This window comes from Tympanuchus pallidicinctus, unplaced genomic scaffold (assembly GCF_026119805.1).
Source record: "Tympanuchus pallidicinctus isolate F22 unplaced genomic scaffold, pur_lepc_1.0 scaffold3, whole genome shotgun sequence".
In the NCBI taxonomy this organism is placed as follows: Eukaryota; Metazoa; Chordata; class Aves; order Galliformes; family Phasianidae; genus Tympanuchus; species Tympanuchus pallidicinctus.
The window spans coordinates 27,322,458-27,342,479 of record NW_026294747.1 but is presented as its reverse complement, the minus strand read 5'-3'; the positions used below and the strand labels follow the sequence as shown (position 1 = coordinate 27,342,479).

At 43.4% G+C, this 20,022-nt stretch overlaps 1 protein-coding gene across 1 annotated transcript in view; it reads left to right on the top strand.

Annotated features, from left to right (window-relative positions):
* GALNT16 (polypeptide N-acetylgalactosaminyltransferase 16) overlaps nucleotides 1-20,022 on the top strand; it is a 56,616-nt gene that overhangs the window by 24,996 nt on the left and 11,598 nt on the right. Inside the window, exons 2-10 of the mRNA XM_052696892.1 lie at nucleotides 2,316-2,491; nucleotides 5,284-5,382; nucleotides 9,359-9,426; nucleotides 11,138-11,203; nucleotides 11,678-11,799; nucleotides 13,470-13,557; nucleotides 15,198-15,282; nucleotides 16,310-16,413; nucleotides 19,169-19,295. Coding sequence (XP_052552852.1) covers nucleotides 2,316-2,491; nucleotides 5,284-5,382; nucleotides 9,359-9,426; nucleotides 11,138-11,203; nucleotides 11,678-11,799; nucleotides 13,470-13,557; nucleotides 15,198-15,282; nucleotides 16,310-16,413; nucleotides 19,169-19,295 — 935 coding nt within the window. The remainder of the gene's footprint in view (nucleotides 1-2,315; nucleotides 2,492-5,283; nucleotides 5,383-9,358; nucleotides 9,427-11,137; nucleotides 11,204-11,677; nucleotides 11,800-13,469; nucleotides 13,558-15,197; nucleotides 15,283-16,309; nucleotides 16,414-19,168; nucleotides 19,296-20,022) is intronic.

Below are 20,022 nucleotides of genomic sequence, written 5' to 3'. Positions count from 1 at the left end.
TGCTTCACATCAGTGTTGTTTACTAGGTTGGGAAGTAGAATTGGAAGCTTTGTTTGACATAACTTATAGCATAAATTTCAGCTTTTAAAGGAGCCAATCTTCCTGCTTGTGCTGAAGATAAAACCTGAAGGAAGAGTCCAAGAGGCAGGGGCCAGCACTCCCACTGAGGTGCCTGCAACAGTAGAAGAGAGGGTTGTCTGCTAAAGCATGCCTGAACCAAAACCAGAGTAAATCCATATGCAGCAGCTTGACTGTGCAGTGACTGAGTATGTTGCTTGGTACTGAAAGTAATGCAGCTTTATTTCCTGTGCCAAGACATTTTCTTTATTCTTTTATGATAAGAATGGGAAATCTGAGCATCAAGTTGACCTCGGGTATAGTAGGCATAATTTTATAGGACTTCTATCATTTTTTCCCCCTCACTTTATTCATCTTCTCTCCAAACTGAATAATCTTAACCTTTAGCTTCTCTTCATCCCCTAATAATTTCTTTCCAGAGTCTGGCTTGACAAAAATCTGTGCTCTGACCACAAGTGCTGAGCTGTCACTGACTTTTTGTATAACAGCATTCAGATAATTTGTTTTCTCCATCCTGTCCTTAGTCTGCTCTTGTTGTCCTATCTTCCACCTCTGCTGACTGACTGCTGAGGTTTTGCTCAGCTGTCCATGGAATTTCTCAGATCTGTAACACGAGTGGTCACGGTCAGTTTGCAGTTCATCAGTGTGCACGAGTAGTTGAATTTGTTTCTTCTAATGTGCATTACCTTGCATTTGCCTACACTGAATTCCATTTACTGTCATCTTATTCCACTGTCTATGTCTCTTAGGGTTGTCTGAACTGCAGAACAGCCCTCAGAGATGAGTGCAGAGACATTTTTACCTCAAAACACTGCTGCAAGAGACACCGCACATGAATTTGCCATGTGCGGTGTCTCTTGAGTTGTCACCAACCCTATTAAGATGGATTAAGTGAACTGCTGCCTGACATTGATGGTCTCTTGCCCTCTAACAGTCTTAAAAGTAGTCATGTAGCAGAGGAAGAAGCATGATCAAACCTAATATTAGAGGATATCCAAACTGTTTTAAATAGGGTGATTGTATAGGAACTGCTGAGTCACGGCCTGAACCTCTGATTGATCACCTGAGGTGAGCCATAAGTCAGCCAGAGGAGCACAGCTGAAGGCAATTCACCTGTGCTGCAGGAAGGGATGGAGCCTGGCTGCACCTCTCCTAGACCCATTTAAGAGCTGACTGCCAGTGGGGAAGGATCTCTTCTGGAGACCTACTCTGCTGGAGTTTTGTAAGTGAGCATAGGATATGGGTAAGCTTTCTATCTATTCTCTCTTTGTTATCATAATCTGCTTTGCCTAACTCTCTTGTTTATTTTGTAATTATAGCATCTTAATATTCATTGATTATACAGGGATCTTGAGATCTGGAGATTTTCTTGCCACTTTCTATGAGTTGCAGATATGTCAGAATCTGCCTCTTCCAGCAGATTTAGGGAGATCTAGCATACCTTCGTACAAGGCTGGAAGCATCTTATGGCTTCTTCATGATTCCATCTTTCAAACTGCAACCGTAGACAGTTTGTTTAACAGCTTTTTTGCTGTGTGAATTATCCCAGTTTCCCTACCAGTGGCTGTAGTGAATGGTCCTCAAGTGCTGGCATTGCGTGGGCTCAATGACCCAAGAAGGGAAAGTTAAGAAGCCTTTAGAGAGCAGAGAGGGGATAACCCAGTTGTTTTAGCTTGTGTGTAGGACTGGGGATGGTCGTATGCAGTTTTCAGTTTTATTTTGGAGTTCTGTGAAACTGGGTGGTGAGGTGCAGAAGGGAACCTGCTGAATCAGCTGTGACAGTGTTTGTATGTTTGTATGCAGTAGTGATTGACGAAAAGCTGAAAATGTTTTTCCTCGGAATACTGTTTTAGCCACATTGGCTGGAGCTGCTCTCAAACCTGTGCTGCCTGCAAGAGCTTCCAAATGCCTACAGTCTCACACGTTCTGTGTAACGAGTGCTACAGAGAATTTGGCTCTGCCTGGGCTATCAGAAAAGCAGCTTTCAACCCAAGCTACTCAAGTCTGTAAGGATAGCAAGGCCTGCAATTTTTCTTGGAGAAGGCAATTGTAACATTACATCCATAAGGTTTCCTCCTTTCTTTTCCAAGCTCTTGCCTGTCCTGCCTTTCTCCATACCTGACCCGCTTCCAGATGTGTCACAAGTGACCTCCCTTCCCTTAGTGTGTACATCTGAATGTGTTACCAGTGTTGAAACATCAATCAGCTGCTCTCCCTGATGCTTATCTCTTTTCTAGGTGACGAGGGCTCCCCAGGGAGAGAAGAACAGCAGGAGGGCTTTTGATGAGAAAGCTTATCTGTCCTCAAAGCTGCTGAAGGCTGGAGAAGACCCCTACCGCCAGCATGCTTTTAATCAGCTAGAGAGTGACAAACTCAGCAGTGACCGGCCCATACGGGACACCAGGCACTACAGGTACTGTGCAACCCTTGCTCCAATCCATGGCTGCTGCTTGCTGTGGGGAGTCCAGAGACTTCCTGTGTTCTGCCCTGTTAACAGAAGATGGTTTTAGCTTTTCTTCTCTAAGGTCTGTCACTTTGTTTCATGGTTAATCTGGAAAGGTCTCAAATGCATGGGAGACCCCTGGCTAATTCAGTCCTAGTTTGTTGCTTTTCTAGCATATCTTCTCCCAGGTCTAAACTCCATCCTATTACTTCAGCATTTGGGTTTCAGAACAGCCCCTCTATTGCAGTTTAAATTGCTTGACCGGAAGCTGTTTTTTTGCATAAAATCCCCCACACTCAGGATTTCTCAGTGAGCCTCTGTCCTATCTGCAAGGTACTCAGCTGTTATAGCATTGCTTTACCTTAGTGTTGCTCACCTGCTATGAACTGGCTGTCTAAATCTTGTTTAGTGTGTTCTGAGTGTTACGGTTTGGATGAACTCTGCTGAGGTGGGGGTGAAAATACGAGCTTTTCATGTTCAGACAGTGAATATTTCATGGCTCGCAGAGTGCTCCTTGTTCTGTCCTTGTTTCACTGGAGTGAATTTATTTTGCTGACTAAGCTAATCTGTAAATGACTACCAGAGCTCAGGTAATTATTTTGTTCTTTCTGTAGTACAGAAAGGTAACACTACCTTGAAGATGATAGGTTTGATAGTAATAGAATATTGCAAAGCAGCCTACTTCAAAGAAGAAAAAATAGGAGCAAAGTAACCATGTCAGAAGCACTGGTGTCTGTTTGAAACTTAGATGTAGTGTTGCAAAGCAACGCCTCTTAACTTCTGGGAAGGGGAAACCAAGCATCTAACTTGATTGAAACTACAAAAGGGGTGTCAGGAGATGTGGAGCTCTGCAAGCCTGCCAGCACTGACAGCCATCAGGGTGCTTAGTGAATGGAAACGGCTGGGACCTTGGTTAGATGAAAGTCTTGTGCTTCTGTTCCCCAGTGTAGTATTCAGGATTGGCTTGCTGGTGACTCAGAGGCAGTGGTGCATGTCCTCTGTTACTGGCAGTCCCCCTGCCATGCAGAATTGCTGTTTGCTGTTAATCTGCTATCATGTTCTAGCCTAAACCAGTACCCTTCAAAGATGAATTATTTATTTTGATCTGTGATCTGTAGTAGCATGCAGAGGATGCTTTTTGTGAGAAGCCCTACCTGTGTGCTTCAGTCTAAAGACATGTATACTGTTCTCTGGAAATGTATAGCTACTTCAGGCCTCAGCTTTGCAGAGATTCCCTATAGCAATGGGGATGCCTTAAGCAGCGTATAATCAAGGCAGATAGATCTGTTATCATGTTCCTACTATTTGCAGGGGGATTGGTTTGAGAGTGAGATGTTGCTTTTGAGTACCGTGTCATGTAGCAATATTTGAGTGGTTGCTGTGATGACAGCTTAACGTAAGGACTTATTTCTGGTGGTACAAGTTAGATGTGGTTTGAGAAAGCCCTTCCTTCTGTCACAAATGGCTCTGGCTCAGTTCAAGAAGTCAGGGATGAATTGGTCACTACTGTATTTTTCCTTAGGCACCAAAGCTCAGGGCATATTTGAGTCTACATCCTTCAAGCTAATTCTAACTGAAGATGTAGCTAGCTGGTTTTTGATCCAGAGCAAAGGCAGACCCAGCTTACAAGCACAGACTTAATATTTGTCCCCCGTGATGCTCTAATAATGCTGAGAACTTGGAAAGTCTGTCTCAAATAATGTGCACACCAATATCTTGTTTTTCTACTTGCTGGTGACTTCATGCATTTTACATTCATTAAACCATGGAGTCATTTTGAAACAATAATAAGTGTGATATGTCTGGCCCCAAGCTTTTTATGAAGGTTTCCTTGTATGCTTGAAAATTGATGGAAGAAGTCATTGTACCCTTAACAAATGCAATTTGTTACAATGAAAAATAACAACAGATTAGAATAGTTTTAAACTAGCAGAATCGAGCATGATGATAAAAATAGTTACAGTCCAATAATAGCCATAGAAGAATGGTAAGTAACTGTAGAAGTACAACAAGTGGCTGTAAGAAATAAATCATATTCTGTCCAGTGATGTATTTAGTCTAAGCATGGCCTGGAGTAGTTAAAAATAAAAATAAGCCATAATTCCACAGGAGCACATCAGTCCAAATCTGCCATTTCTAGCACTGCCAGAACTAGATCCAAGATTCATAGCCATGAGTTGTTCTCCAGAATGCTTGTTGTCCACAGGGTATAATCAGCCTTGGCGCAAGCTGATTTTTCATTCTGAGTATATGGATGAGTATACATAATATTACTAAGTGAAATGGGAAGAAGAGAAGAATTATTTTCTGTTGCTATCTGAGATATTAATGTTCAGAAGAAAAGCTGAGGAACTTCAGTAGGCCCAAAGAGTTTGAACTGATGCCTGGATCTACCAGCTTTATGCATCCTTAGCGTGTGCACGTCCTATGCATGAAGGAACTGGAGTTTACATGAAACACAGGGAAATTCATGGGCTAGAATCCACAGTGTTGAGCATTTGTTCCCCAGGGAAGTCATGCATTCTCATCCATAATGCATGCAGCATTATGAGTTTAGGTACCAGAACCTCAAAGCTTTTGCCTTTTGGCAGGCACAGCCTGCTGTCCTTAGTACAGGGGCTGCTGAGACTTTCCTTGCTGCAGCTCTGCTGCACTGTTTCTGTTTTTAGCATGTTAGTTCTCTTCTCCTCAGGAAGTTGTAGATGTGTTGCCCCAGCTGGTGGAAAGCGTTTGGCTCATGCTTCTGCTCTTCTGTGTTACAGGTGCACCTCTGTACACTATGATGCAGACCTGCCAGCTACCAGCCTCATCATCACCTTCCACAATGAGGCCCGCTCTGCGCTGCTCCGCACAGTGAGGAGGTGAGTTCAGCAAGAGGGGCTGGGCCCTGGGGGGGCACCATTGCAGAAATAGACATTTTCCAGTGGTTATGCAAGCAAGGTGGGTGGACCTCCCCTGTATGCTTAGTGATCTGTCCTAGACGTGGCCCACGAAGATGGGTCTGGGCTGGGGATTGGTGATGTGGGTGTTTCTTCAAAGTGTCTGCAGGTAGCTACTGCATAGTTCTTGTGATGGGATCATTAGCAGCAGGAAAAGGGCTGCCGGTCCTGCCTCCGCAGATGGGGAATGATCAGTATGATCTTGGTTTGGAAGATTGAGGGACCAGAGGGGGAAAATGTGGGCTTCCAGATGTAGCTGAGGGGATGGGCCTGGGAGGGTGTATTTTAACAGAAATATGCAGCCAGTCTCCTGCTAGGGTACATGTTTCAGGAGGTGGGGCTATCCTACTGAGAACAGGGTGAGCAGTCTTTCAAGCAGAAAGCTGATTAAAAGAAACATCTGAACCTAATGGCCCACCAGGTCTTCCCTGGGGCTTTTCACACAGACCCTGTTGTACGTACAGGACACCTGCTATCTTGTGCCAGTACCTCCTAATGTCTGAGTATCAGCAGTAGCCAAATCTATCAGGTAAATAGTGACATAGAGTCTTGTCCCCAAGCAGAAGAAAGCGTGCAATTATCTGTACCACAAAGCAGTGCTGCACTTTCCCCTCCTCATCATCCCTGTAGAATCTGGGGAGGTTCTTTTCCTTTTCCTTTTTACATGAAAAAATGCCCTTTGCCCTCGGAGTTATCAAGCCTTTGTTCACATGGTCCCTGAAGCCTGCAAGCGAGTCCAGGAACAGCTTGTGAAGCCTGAAAGGAGATTGAATTGTTCAGGTAGAAGGTTGAATTCATGGTTTCACTAACAGGAATGTATTATTCATCATCATCACTTCTCCTGTCAGGTCCTGTGGGCTTAGAGAAATGTACGTTGTGAATAAATAACAGGCTTTCCCAAGTTGGCCTCATGGTTAGAAGGCTGTGTTTCAGTCTGCCGGGTTTGGTGCTGCTGTATTTTCAGAGTCCTGTATATATTGCATTAACACATTTTTGCCTTTTCTTATCATTTTCTTTTCATTTAAACCATAAAATTAACTCTACACAGCCACCGTTCAGAAAATGAGTAGATTTGTTTGGAACTACAGTGCTGCTAGTAGGACAACAGCAGGAGATTTCTGCTGATTATATCATAGGTCAAACAATAAATCGTTAGGTGCTCAGAAACTGTGATAGCGTGATCCTTAAGAAAATCTCAATGCAGCCAATCAAATAGAAGATGCTATGATGATAAAATGTAGAGAAGATGACATTCAAAACAGAAGTAACCCGTAAAGATAGGAATTGATATCCAGATCCTCTGTGGGTTATATGTACTAAGGACCAGATGAATGTTGCCAATGCATAATGCCAGACTTGCTCAAAGCAAGATCAGCTTGAATAGGTTGCTGAGGTCTATGTCCAGTTTGTTTTGAGTATCTCCAAGGATAGTGACTCTGCAACATCAAATGTCAGAAGTGTTCTGGATTTATCCCTGTTTGGTGAGTGGTCCCAAAGGATGAATTCTTGGGTTCTACAGTATTTTCAGTGGCACACAGCCAGGCATTGGCTAGTAGCCTTCACTTTTAAATCAGAGAAGGCTTGATAACCATAAACACAGGACATAATTTCAGAGAAGAAAAAAGGAGAAAAAAAAAAAAAAGTATCTGGACTGATGGGAGAGGGACAAATCAGCATAGAGCAGCTGGAATATTAGTAGAATATTGGCAATATTGAAATGGTGTCATGGGATAAAGTAAGGGCACTGACATTGAAAAAAGAAAGTTGTGAGAAAAGAATAAGGAGGGTAAGGTATCCTTGAAATGAGGGGAATAGTCTCTGTTTCTGCTGTAGAAGAAGGATTAGCACTGGGATTTTGGAAGCCTAGTAATACATTCTGTGCCTAAGAGTAATCAATTGTTGTGCCAGTCTGTTCACCTCTCTGAAGTGAAATAGTAGACTGCTGTGTTCCTTGTTAAAAAGACAGGCAAGACAAAGTACAAAGAAGATTAAGTACCTTTTTCAAGGATCCACAGCAAATTATTGCAGAGCTGAGAGTGGAACTAGGCATTGAACAATAAGTAGTGAACTCCTCAAGAATATTTCCTCTCTGCTGGGGGATAGAGTGAACAACTGAGGAAGAGAAAACAAACTGTATTGCCTTTTCTCCAGTTCCGTTGATTTGGAAGACCTGAAACTTGTGGAGAAAATGCGAGTATTGCTAATAGGGTAGCAAGAGAATGTGTAGAATACCATTTTACAGCAGTTATGCTGCAGGATGTGGCCAGTCAGGACTGTTAATGTTTTGTGTTAAGTCTGTGTGAACAAGAATTTCAGTGCAAGGCAACTTTGTCTGTAAAATATGCAGATAATAGCTATTCTGGGGGAAGGGGCAATCATAAATGCAAGAAGGAACATAGCCCCACCTTCCACCCCATTATGCAGTTCTGAAGTATCCGGAGGAGTATGAGCCAAGAGCAGCAAATGAGATTCAGCTTTGAAAAATGCAATGTCTGTCATCTTGGGATGTGTGAGCTCAAAATACAAATACTCTTGAGGTATATGAAGCAGTATAAATCTGAAATGGAGTAGAATGTGATACATAGCAGCAGAGCAGAAATGATTTTGCTCTGTGGAACAGTGGAAAACTAAGGAAATTTGGGTTCTGTGTGCAAAGCCATTGGTGGTGCTAATTACCATACAGTAATTTCTTTCTCTTTAGCCTTAGTAGTCTATGCTTGGGAGTATGGTGTTGCTGCTGTTGTGTTTCCTGTGTAAAAGAAACCAAAGCAAAGAGGAAGCAAAATAAACAGAAAACAAAGCGAATTGAACAAAATAAGATAACCCAAAGTATTTAAGCAACGCTTTCTCTAAAATTGCTTGAAATCAGAAGAGCAAGTACCACTAAAATGCTAGAACCAGGAGGATAGAGATTGTCTCTGATTTTTTTTTTTAAGGCTGATATTTGCAGAATTGTCCTCTTCACTGGTGTGCTCAAGTGTGAGCAATGTTCAGTATATGAGCCATCTTACTGAGGGCAATAGGGACCTGCCTGTGCATTTGCGGAAAGAGGCTTAAAGAGGAAATATGCTGTGTAGCTCTAGTAAAGCCAGAGGAGGAGTTTGAAGAAGTTTATGGAAAATTAGTTCAGTTATTTTATAACAAATGAGAGGAATGAGGAGTTCAAAATGAAGATGCTGTAAGTTTAGAGTACTAGACTGTATTGATTTCTGTGAGTGTAAACTCTTATTCTCCTTCCTTGTATGTGAAAGTCTGCATCTTGTAAACACAAGCCAATTGCAGGCCACAGTGAATCCCAGCCCAAGGAAAAGTCTGTATTCTCAGCAAGTGATATGGCTTGAAAGAAAGACAAATAACAATCAAAAGAAGGGAATAAACAACCCAAACCAAAACAAGTCCAAAACATTGCCATAAAAGAGAATTGGTTTCTTCCCAAAAAGAGAATCATTGAGAAAAGACTGAGAGTACTCCTAGCTGGGAAAAGTAACAGCTCTCTTTTTACTTCCCAGCAGTGATGAGCTTTGTCCGGAGTCTGGTGGACAGGAACAGCTTCCTGGTTGCTGCAGGGCTGTTAATGCTCTCCTCTTTGTCTTTTAGGAGGCAGAGAGCATGCTTCATCATCCTTTCCTAGGTGCTTCCAGGCAGACCCTACAACCATCTTTCTAGCTATGGGGTCCTTCTCAGGTTTGATTGAGATGCTGTTGCTTTCTGGGATGTTTCTGCTTGCAGTTCAGCTTCCAATGGACCCTCATACAAAGAGCTGTGTTACCTCTTTCCACATTACTGAGTTTAGTATTCCTGCTGTAATGCACTGCACAGCAGACTTGTATCAGTATTACCATTATCATTATTATGGCAACTCGCAGAGACTGTCTTTTTCTTCTCTGGATCCCTGCAGCGTCCTGAACCGGACCCCTCCCAGCCTCATCCAGGAAATTATTTTGGTAGATGACTTCAGCTCAGATCGTAAGTATGGACCTATTTCCCTTTCATTTGTTCTTTCTCCTTCTGTTCTCCTTTTTGGTTGCTTTGTTTATTCCCTTCTTTCACAGAGATTCCATCATGTCTCTTTGTAAGGGAGAAGGAAAAGGGAGGTGGTATTTGTGTGTGTAGTTTACATGCATGGTAGAGGCCATGGCAGAGGTGGATGGTGAAATTAGGTATTAAAACCCGTGAGGGCTTCAGAGTCATGTCTGGATAAGGACTGATCTGCACCCAACTATTGAAGCTGGGTCTTTCTGAGTCCTAACTGTCTCACATTCAGCACCTGAAAATTCCAGTACAGTGTCAGTGGCCAAAGCGTTCCAGATCAACACAAACTGGATCTCTGGTGCCAGTACTGCACAGGCTTCAGCTACAAACTGCCATTTAGGCTCTTAGGTAGAAGAATTTTTGCAAAGCCCCATCCTATGGTAGTTCTTATTTTTCTTGCTGGCAAACAGATATCGGTGGCTCTACAACTATTCTACTGAGGCCTCTGAACTTTAGTTCACCACTTTAGTACCTGCTTGAGGACTGACACTTAGTTTTAACATCTGCCTCAGTTTCTCCTACAGAGTAACTGACTTGATATGGATTCTTGTATGTACTTGAAATTGTGGCGTAGCCAAGCTCAGTGATGCTTTCCCTTGTAGCAGATGTCCAGCAAAATCTCGGTAGGTTTTAATTAAGAACACCTGCCACTTCACTTGGATAGTGCAGCAGCTGCCAAAGTGCCCATACAAGAGCAGTATTTTAGATTGCATGCATGTATCCTTGAGAGCAGAAATGCTCTTGCAGGACCATGCCAGGAGATGCAATTTGGCTGATGGCCTTCATGTTCTCCCTGGAGCACAATATCCATGGAAGGATGGCAGTGGGAAAGAGAGGATGTGAGACATAAAGAGGAACATGGAATATGTGGAGGAATGGGATATTATAGTGGAGCAAGGGAAAACAGCGTGTTCTAGAAAGTGTTGCTTCTGTGAATGGGAGTAGAGAGGTCTGTAGGCAGCCTAGCCTGTGGCATCCTGCATGATGTGCTCCTTCATATGGCTGGGCTGGACCCAGTAGCTGTTGCTCTCCGTCGTGTTCCCTGAGCAAAGGAAATGAGGGATGGCACAAGCTCCTGGCAAGCTGCCAGCAAAGCCCTCAGTTAGACATCCGTGTGTTAGTGTAATGGTGCCTCCAGGGAAACAGATCTACTCTCCGTGGCTTTTATTAAATAAAATCAAGCAGAAACTACCCTAAGAACAAATGTTGGGAAATGCCCAAATGAGCTGCTGAGGGCGAAGAAAATGGATGAAATCATTTTATATGACAGGATTCTCTTTTACTTGGCACTTCTGCAGTTTGCAGCTCTGGCTCTCTGTGGTCTCTATGTTTCATCAAAGCCATCCGCTCAGTGCTGTGTTACCAGCACATGCCCCATTATTCTTGTGAAGTGCAAAGTGCAAGAGAATGTAGGCCTGGATTACCAGAGTGTCAGGAGGCACAGGCTCAGCTGTCTGAGGTGGGCAGTGGGCAAGCAGTGTCTTTTGTGTACCCTTCAAACAGGAGGACTGTGGCCATCAGGCTGATATTAAGTGAAAGCAGAAATTCCCCTCCCATGGAGATACAAGAGAACGGTTAGTTGGAGCTCTCTACTAAAGCCACATAATTCATGTGTATGTACCAAATGTTTTTTGCCTTCCTTAAGCTGAGGACTGTCAGCTCCTTACCAAGATCCCTAAGGTCAAGTGTCTACGAAACATCCGTCGAGAAGGTGAGTGTGGAAGCTTTGCAGGTACGAAGATTTGCTGGATTTGCCCATATGGCTCTGTTTGCTTGCCAGCTGTGTGCATATTGTTTCTTACCATTATGGTTGTTTTTTTTTTTATCAGTATAAGGGCTTGGTATCCTAGTGTTGGAGGCTCTGTGAATAGAGAATAGAGAAACCCTGTGGGAAGGGCTGGAGGGGAAGGGAACTGTCATCAAGGCAGGAACCAGGTGAGGGTTCAGTGGCATGAACAGAAGTGGCACATGAGATAATTCCTTGTGTGTTGGGAGGGCTCAGATTTGATGTTGCCCCAGGGGATGCCCTGCCAAATCTGCTTTCTGCTCCTGACAGAGGTGTTGTATTGGAGAAGTGCCTGGTCTTCTCATGTAATGTTTACAAGAAGTACTTTAGTTTTTGCAAGATGCTCAGCTGTTTACCTTTCTAACCCTTCTTTTCTTCTGCATCCCTTCCCCCTTGCAGGGCTGATTCGTTCTCGGGTGCGAGGAGCTGAAATGGCCACTGCTGACATCCTCACCTTCTTAGACAGTCACTGTGAAGTCAACAGTGAGTGGCTGCAGCCCATGCTTCAGAGAGTGAAAGAGGTGAGCACAGTCTCCCCTCTCTGAGCTGGACAGGGCTAGTGTGTCTGGGACTGATGAATCCTGTGCTCTCAGGTGCCTTGAGCAGTGCCAGCAAGGACAGAGCCTTCCCAAGTAGCCTTTCTCAGGCAAATGGAGGTACAGCTTGAGCTAGATGGGCAGCAGATTCCTGATGGACTTCTTGCATTCTGCTGCCAACATAGCAGGGCAGCAGGTGCTGAGTGATGAGATGCAATGGTGAATAATTGAACCACCAACTTGTACCTCAGCTGTCCTGCAGTGTTGTGCTTCTTTTCTGCCTGTACATAGGATAGTGACCTCAGTGCACATTGGGCAACTTTTTCCATGGCTGCTGTCTCCCTTATTGCTGGACTTTCCCCTCTGTCTTGTCGCTGCCAAAACTTTTCTTCTACTAATGCTCCTGCTGAGCTGCCAACACAAACCACCTGCATGTAGGCAGCTTCCCAGCTCAGAAGAGCTGCCTGTGCATGTGGGGACGTACCTTTGCTGGTTTAGTTCAGAAAGGATTGGTGTGAATCTGGACTGTCACCCTGGTTGCACTGTAGGGCTGGAGAGGAAAACATGGCTCTGCTAAAAGAGAAATGGGAGGGGTACGGAGAGAAGCGTTAGCCCTGCTTGCAAGAAGACTTAGCTCTGCTTGCAAGGGGCTGGGATTGTTCCCCTCCTTTGAAATAGAGGATTCTATGGAGTAATGGGCTCCAGAAAAAGGAGTTTGAGTCTTTTATGCTGACTCGTATCCATGTCTGGCTTAAACTGGAAGAAGGCAAAACTTCAGGAATGATGACTTAAAAGCTTCCACTTCTTAGTCCTGCTCAGTAAATCCTCTATCTCAGAAGCCCGCATATATTTACTTCTGCCTTTTAAGTCAACATACAGCATGGGGTTCCTAAGCTGTGTGAGTGCTGTGCTGCTAGAGTAGGTTTAAGGGCAGGGCTCAGGCCTTACTGATACACTCCTTGTGCAGTTGTCACTGTGTGAAAGGGAATATGCACGAACAAATGGCTTTTGCTAGTTGTGCCCTGCTGGCCAAGCAAAAGGAGCTACTGTTGTAGGTTGTGAAGGCTGTCAAGTGATAGCAAGATACTGGCTTTGGCACTACCAGATCTCTGTTTCATCTGGTATTTCAACTTTCAAAAGACTTTCTTCCATGCTGTGGTGGAAACTTATTATAGTCTCAAATTCTGTGTATTATAAGGATTGCACCCCTACAGCCAGTGAAGTGTCCTAATTCCTTAATATTAACATATTATGTATTTTTCACTTTGCAATTGTTTCTGGTCTGATCACGAGTTAATTCAAGAATGGCTGAGCAGAAATCAGTAGATATCAAAAACAAGCACAAAACCTTTGGGACAATGATTCATGTCCTGTATCTTGGGCAGGAAATTGAGCTGTTTCTTGGCAGCACTTCTGGGTATGTGGGTCTCTTGCCTCATTCTCTTTATCCATGGTGTACACTTGGCTAATATCCAACCTTCTCCATTTGGACTTAGTATACATCAATCACTGCTCAGCTGTCAAAACTATACTGGAAAAGCCAAATAAAAATTTGCATGCTACATGTGCAGCTTTTTTATGATCTCTGGCAGCTTTTCCAGACCCTTGAGAAATACCTGACTGCTTTTTTTTCCCCCTTTCTCTATCCCTTTCAGGATTATACCCGAGTGGTGAGTCCAATCATTGATGTTATCAGCCTGGATAACTTTGCCTACCTGGCAGCATCAGCAGATCTGAGGGGAGGTGGGTATAATTAATGGCTTTTGTGATAGCTAGGCCTGAGGGATAATGCTTAAAAAAAATAATCGATGTCTACTTCAGCTTCAAAAAAAAAAAAAAAAAATAAAAAAAAAATGCTGCTCTTTCCTGATGGGTTTTGTCCTCCTCTTCCTGCAAATTGCTAAGTTGGATATTTTGCGGAGTTGAAATAAAGTCCAAATATGGTTTTGTTCTTGAGCTTGCATCAGCATCATGGTATTTTGCAGTTTAAGGGCTTAGCTAACGGATGAAGCATATCAATGTATCCTCTGGCCACTTCACCTCCTGTCAGCAAGTGAACAGTAGAATTTTTGGGCTGTGGCATTTAGGCCAAACAGCAGATGTGGAACATCCTCCTGTGCTTTCACATGTTCATAAACCAGGGAGATCAATCTTTACAGTTTACAGTAAAGGAAGAAGGGTGATAGCAAATAAAATAGGTGAAAGCCACTTCTACAAACCCTTCTCGCTTCTTATATTCCTTGTGGTCTATCTGGCATCTTGGGCTGTTCCTGTGTGATGTAATTTGCTCCTTGGGAAAGACCCACTAAAACAATGAAGAGGAGATTAAATTCTGCACATGTACACAACATTGCCAGGCTTTGTCTGCTCTGTGTGATGTTGAAGTGCTATGGCAGTGCTGCGATTCTGCAACATCACATGGGCTGCTTGTGAATATGAACCTTTGCAATCCCTTGGAAGCTGCATGTGCGTGCTACTGCAGATGAGGATTCAGAGAGCATCTGAACTTCTGTGTGTATGTTTTTGGACATGAGAGCATTTCACCTCCTGGTAGTTATTCAGGTAGCACATACTCACTGCCTAGGGCTTGTCATGCCTTCTCTGCTAGCTTTCCCAGGCAAGGATTGCTTTCAGCTTAGAGTTCAGAGACAAAGCTCCTACCTTGTGTGAGTCTGGTTTGCAAAACACTGTATGTATGTCGGTGTCTGACACCCACTTCAGTTGCTTGCTTCTACTGCCAGGCCTCTCCTTAAAACCACCACTCTCCTAGCAGCTGAACCCTCTTATGGCTGTTCCTGTGGTTGCCTGTAGTGTGAGCTCCTGCTGTGGCTAGAGGAAATGTAGGTAGCTGCATTTCACTGCTGCACTGCTTGCTCACTGAAGGCTACTCATTCAGTGGCTAACCTCAACAGGATATACTGCTAGTGTCTGTGATGTGCTCAGCTCTCCACCACAGACCAATTATAAATAAACAGTAGGCTTGGATGTTAAAATGGTAAAATGACCTGCAAGCCTTTGTTCCCAGAATACATTACATCCCACAAAGTGCTGTGATTGTAGCCGAATAACTCTGGCAGACAGGGAAGTGTAAAACAGACTGGCCAAAATGCAACAACCCTAATTAGTATGTGTCACTCTGACACCACTCTCCTGAGCATGTGGAGTGGAACTGATCAGAGTCCTGTGCTGCTGAGGGATGAAAATGCCAAGACAAAATTGGCAACAACTTCTTGGCTGCATTAAGATAAACTCTTCCCCTTTTGGCTAGGCTGCAAGGGGTGTTGAGGAAGGAAAGTAGGTATTGCCTGTGATGTAAAGGTGGGAGCTGAAGCTGGTAGAAAGTCAAGAACAAAGCCTATCTGGTGTGTTTCTTTTCTTCTCAGGATTTGACTGGAGTCTTCACTTTAAGTGGGAGCAGATTCCAATAGAGCAGAAGATGTCCAGGACAGACCCAACTCAGTCTATAAGGTAGCTATCTCTGATGGACTGCGTGCAGACCTTCAAATGCCTTTACTGAGCCTTTGCCTTTATGGCAGGGAGTGCAAAGGGTTGTTTTGCTGGGGACAACATTTCATTGTTTATACTTGATAAAGGCAAACTTTTCACGTTATTTCTAAAGAAATCTTGTAATGCAGCAATACCATAATTCTTCGAGTTTTGCTTCCTGAATACTATGTGAATAGCAACTATGTAGTTTCACTGGCTTGTAGCTGTGCTATCCCAACAAGCCACCTCTTCCTATTCTGTATTTGTTTCATGGTTTCCCGCAACACTCTGAATGCCTCCAGAAATCATTTTTAATTACCTCTGTCTTCTAGGTGAGGAACTAAGGAAAGAAGCAGCTAAACAAACACCTCAGGAAATGTAAAGCAGAGCTAGGAGCTTAATCTTGCCTATTAATTTGAGCACAGAATTAACCTTCTATCCTAAATAAGTGTGTCTGCACAAAAACAGATTGTGTTGGCTGCAGCGGTTGTTGCCAGCCTTGCTGCTGTGTGTGTGGTTCTGAGGCATGTAGAGCATGAAAAAATCCTGGTATAAAAAGTCACAGTACTCAGCTCCCTGTTTGTAACAGAAGTGCCATTTTATTCCTTTATGTAATTTGTAAGTCTGTGTTTTGCACTCAAGAAGTATCCAGCACTACATACAGCAAAACCACTCACACCATGTCTAGTTGGTGAACACAGCCATCAGACAATGCCTCCGTCATTCCCACACACTGTATGTATTTGTATAAATGCAAAAGACACAGCATTATTTGTGCAGTGCTTGCAGTACAGTCTAATAAAGGATGGGGAAGGATCTCGTGAGGGGCGTCTCAGCAAAGTAGGAACGTGATCAGCTGACTTCTGTTTTCCTGTTTTGAATGAGAGAGATGGTTAGTCAGGCCTGCACAAAATGTCCCCCTTCTAAAATGAAGATGGCAGTGATGGTGGTGCTGCACGCACATGAGTATGTGAGCTTATTTAATACGGGCTTGTGCTTTCTTTTCCAGAACCCCTGTCATAGCAGGAGGCATCTTTGTGATTAACAAATCCTGGTTTAACCACCTGGGAAAATATGATACTCAAATGGACATCTGGGGAGGAGAAAATTTTGGTAAGTTTAGAGTGTCTGGGGAATGACACACTAATGCAGACCATTTCCCAGTATTCGTCAGTTAGCAGAGCTCTTCTTCCAAGATCTGCATGTTGATAGAAGGTTACAGACATTGTCAGGCTATCAGCACTTGGGTCAGAATTTTATGTCAGTTTTGCACAAGGTAAACAGAGTCCCTTTGATATCAGGGCTATCGCTGTCTTATATGCGTATGCAGTATTGTATGAGTGCTTTTACAGTACAAACAAGAATAGTAATAAAAAGAACCTCTCTCCTAATGCTTAAATTGTTGCTTATTTTTGGAGAATATTCCTGCAGAGTCAGCCTCTGAGCTTCACCTGTGTAAAAGCTGAAAATCCCCAGAACAGTGAAAGAATTTAGGCTTTTGTCTGCTGCTGCTCATCAGGGAGCCTAGCACTGTTTTTTGGTGCGTATGTCCATAGCTGATGCTAAGGCAGAGCTCTCTGCAGTAAGTGGCAGTTACCTGCACACCCACAACTCTTCTTGTACATAGAGGTGATGAAAACCTTCGCTGAACTGCTTCATTCTCCTTCAAACTGCTCTCATAAAGCCTGGCAATGGTTGGGCCAGGCTGTGTGGGATTGGGCTGAGCATGCAGGGCTTGCCAGTTTTGCCTTGTGCAGTTTCCATTAAGTTAGTTGCCCCTCATCACTTGGCTGTTATCCTGCACCTTGACTCTTTTACAAAAGCAAGGCTCAGTGCACAGTGTGTATAATGGGGTACAATGGGGTCTGTCCCTGAGATGTGTTGCTACAATGACAGTGTGCTGATGGCAATGGGAAAATATTTTACTTTGTTTTTTCCCCGAAGCTAGTATTTGTTCAGCTCTTCAGCATAATATGAGGCAGTAATTCCATCAGTGGCTTCTACATTCAGCTTGTTTCTCTTATGCAGCAGATGAGCAGAAACCAACAATTTTACAACAGAAAGTTTGTTTTCCTTGAAAAGGTATTTAGTGCTCAATTTCTACTCTGAAAGAAATGTTTTCCGTACTTAATGGAAATCTAGTTTTTGTGATGAAGGAAAAGTGTTGATCATGTTCTGAAACACTTTTAACTACGCATTACAATTTTGAGTGGAAAGCAATTGTTTAGATAAGGTCACCTTTTGATGGGTGAGCTGAGAGAGTAGCTCTGACTAGTCTGGGTGGGTGAGAATGGCCACAAAGGCCATTTTCAATAAACTTTTCCTTGGAAACTTTTTTCCTGCAAGGAAACAATGTAAGAGAAGGTTTTAAAGGGCACAAAGCTGGAGAAGCAGGTACATAGGAACGGAAGTGGTTATCAGCTGTCAAAGTATTCTTCCAGCTGGATGTGAGTAGGTAAGAACTTTTTTCAAGTGGGGAAAAGGCACAGCAATAAAATCATTTAAAGCATATATGGGCAAGGTCGGGAGCTGGAAAATACATAGCAAAAAAATCTCATATTTTTCATTAGAAAAACAGATAAAGTCCTTACTACGTTATGCTTGATCTCCATTTTCTATTTTGTGCCAAAAATCTGCATCCTTTCTCGCCGCTGTTAAAGAATTGCCATTTGCAAACTCAGTCATGCAAAGTCTGTCTGTGTGCCTAAGATATGAGTATGAGGATTCTTCTTCGGAAATGGACATTGCTTTAAATAAAACATGCTAGCTTGAGAATTTGTTTTTGTTACAGGCCAGAATGAATCAGAACCTCATTTGAGGAGGGCAACTGCCACCTGGACATAATACCAGATAGAAACTTATGTCTTGTGTTTTTGCTGTTGTTGTTTTAGTTGTTCTTTTTTGTTTGTTTGTTTTTGAGTCCTTCCTCTCTTCAAAGCTGTAGGAAATATTGAGGGAGAAACTGCAACTAATAAGAAATGACACAAACTACAGACAAATGCTTAGAAGTTGGATTAAATACACCATCTCTTCCTCCCCTTCAAAAAAATCCCACAACCATCCAATCACCAAACAGCCAGACAAGTAAACTACCATGCTGTTTAAACAACCTTTCCCAGGAACTGTAGAGGAAAGCCAAGGAGAAAGATGAAGGGTGGGATGATGTTAGTGTGTGTGCGTGCTTTGAAACAGCCATTAAGTCTGGATGCACTGTTTCTTTTTTAATTTCTAAACGTCAGAGCCATAATTTGGGCAGGGAGACCACAAGTGAGTAAAACTTTTGAAGTGATCAGTCTATACATTCTGAGTCTCTTATGGCAGACACTTCATCTGAAATCCCAACCAATTACTCAGTTAATTTTCTTGGGGAGAGGACTTGCTTCCTATGCATTCATCTTGTTCTCTCCTTTCTCCTTTGTCTCCTAAACTCCTTCTCTTCTTCACATGATTTGCTTCATCTAGCAAATTCTTCATTCGTTTTTCTTCTACCCATTTTCAGGGTGAGTGAGTTGCAGAAGCTCAGAGCAGCGTGGGTGTGGAGGTGATCTTGATTTGTTACCGAATGCTGTCCTGAAAGCCTGACCACAGCTGCTAAGATCTGGTCAAATGAAAAGGCGTCTCACTGAAATGCTCAGAGGCCCAAACAGTGGAGTGGTATTGGAGAAGGCCAGGGCTGGAGTTGCCTCTGTTTTAACAAAGGGCAGGGGGATTTTTCCTCTCTTACCATGGCATCACTTTATCTGGTTTTACTTTGTAGTAAATATACCTAGAGCAGAGGGACAAGGATTTCAGGCACACTGCTGAGGTTACTCTTTTTGGAAATGCTGATGGACTGACTTCAACTCTATGACTCTCGGGTCTCTTCCAGAGCTCTCTTTCCGAGTGTGGATGTGTGGTGGCAGCTTGGAGATTGTTCCCTGCAGTCGTGTGGGACATGTGTTCAGGAAGCGCCATCCCTATGACTTCCCTGAAGGCAATGCACTAACTTACATCAAGTAGGTGGTAACAGCCAGGTCACCTTGATGTTGGGCATCTCTAAATCAGCCTGAATTCTTTATTGTCTTTCTCCCTGCTGACAGAGAACAACTTGTGGCTGAGCATCTGTTCTCAAGGGGAAGATGAGTTGCTGTTGGTCAATGCACAATGTTCCCTTCTCTGTTCCCTGTTGTTTGTGTTACTGCATCTTGCTTTTCCTCTCTCTGCAATGGTGGAGGGGAGCAGTGCCCCAGGGAGAGACCCTGGCCACCTCCCAATGACACATGCCTGGGTATCAGCAGTCCTTAGATGTCTCTGAGCTGCTTTCAAGTCCAGAGATCCTACTGAGCTGTGTGTGTGCTGAGATGAGCCCTGTGGACAACTCGCAGGACAGAGGGGAAGAGAAAAATGATGAGACCAGTGAAGTACTGGAGCAGAGTCCCAGAGAGGTGATAAAATCTCCGTTCTTGGAAATTTCAGAACTCAGGCAAGGTTTTGAGCAGTGTTGCCTAGCTGAAGTTAGTCCTGCTTTCTGCAGGAGGATTGGGTCAGATCGTAACTAGAGTTGCTTTCCAAGCTGAGTTATTCCATGGTAACGTTCTAGTGTGGAGAAAGGGAGCAGAATGGTGGTGACCAGTCAGACCAGTTACTTCTGCAGTGGGAGTGTATGTGAAAGAAATCATGGTAAACTCTGTTTTGTTGTGTTTTGTGTTTTTTTTTTTAAATTTATTTTTATATTCTGAACTG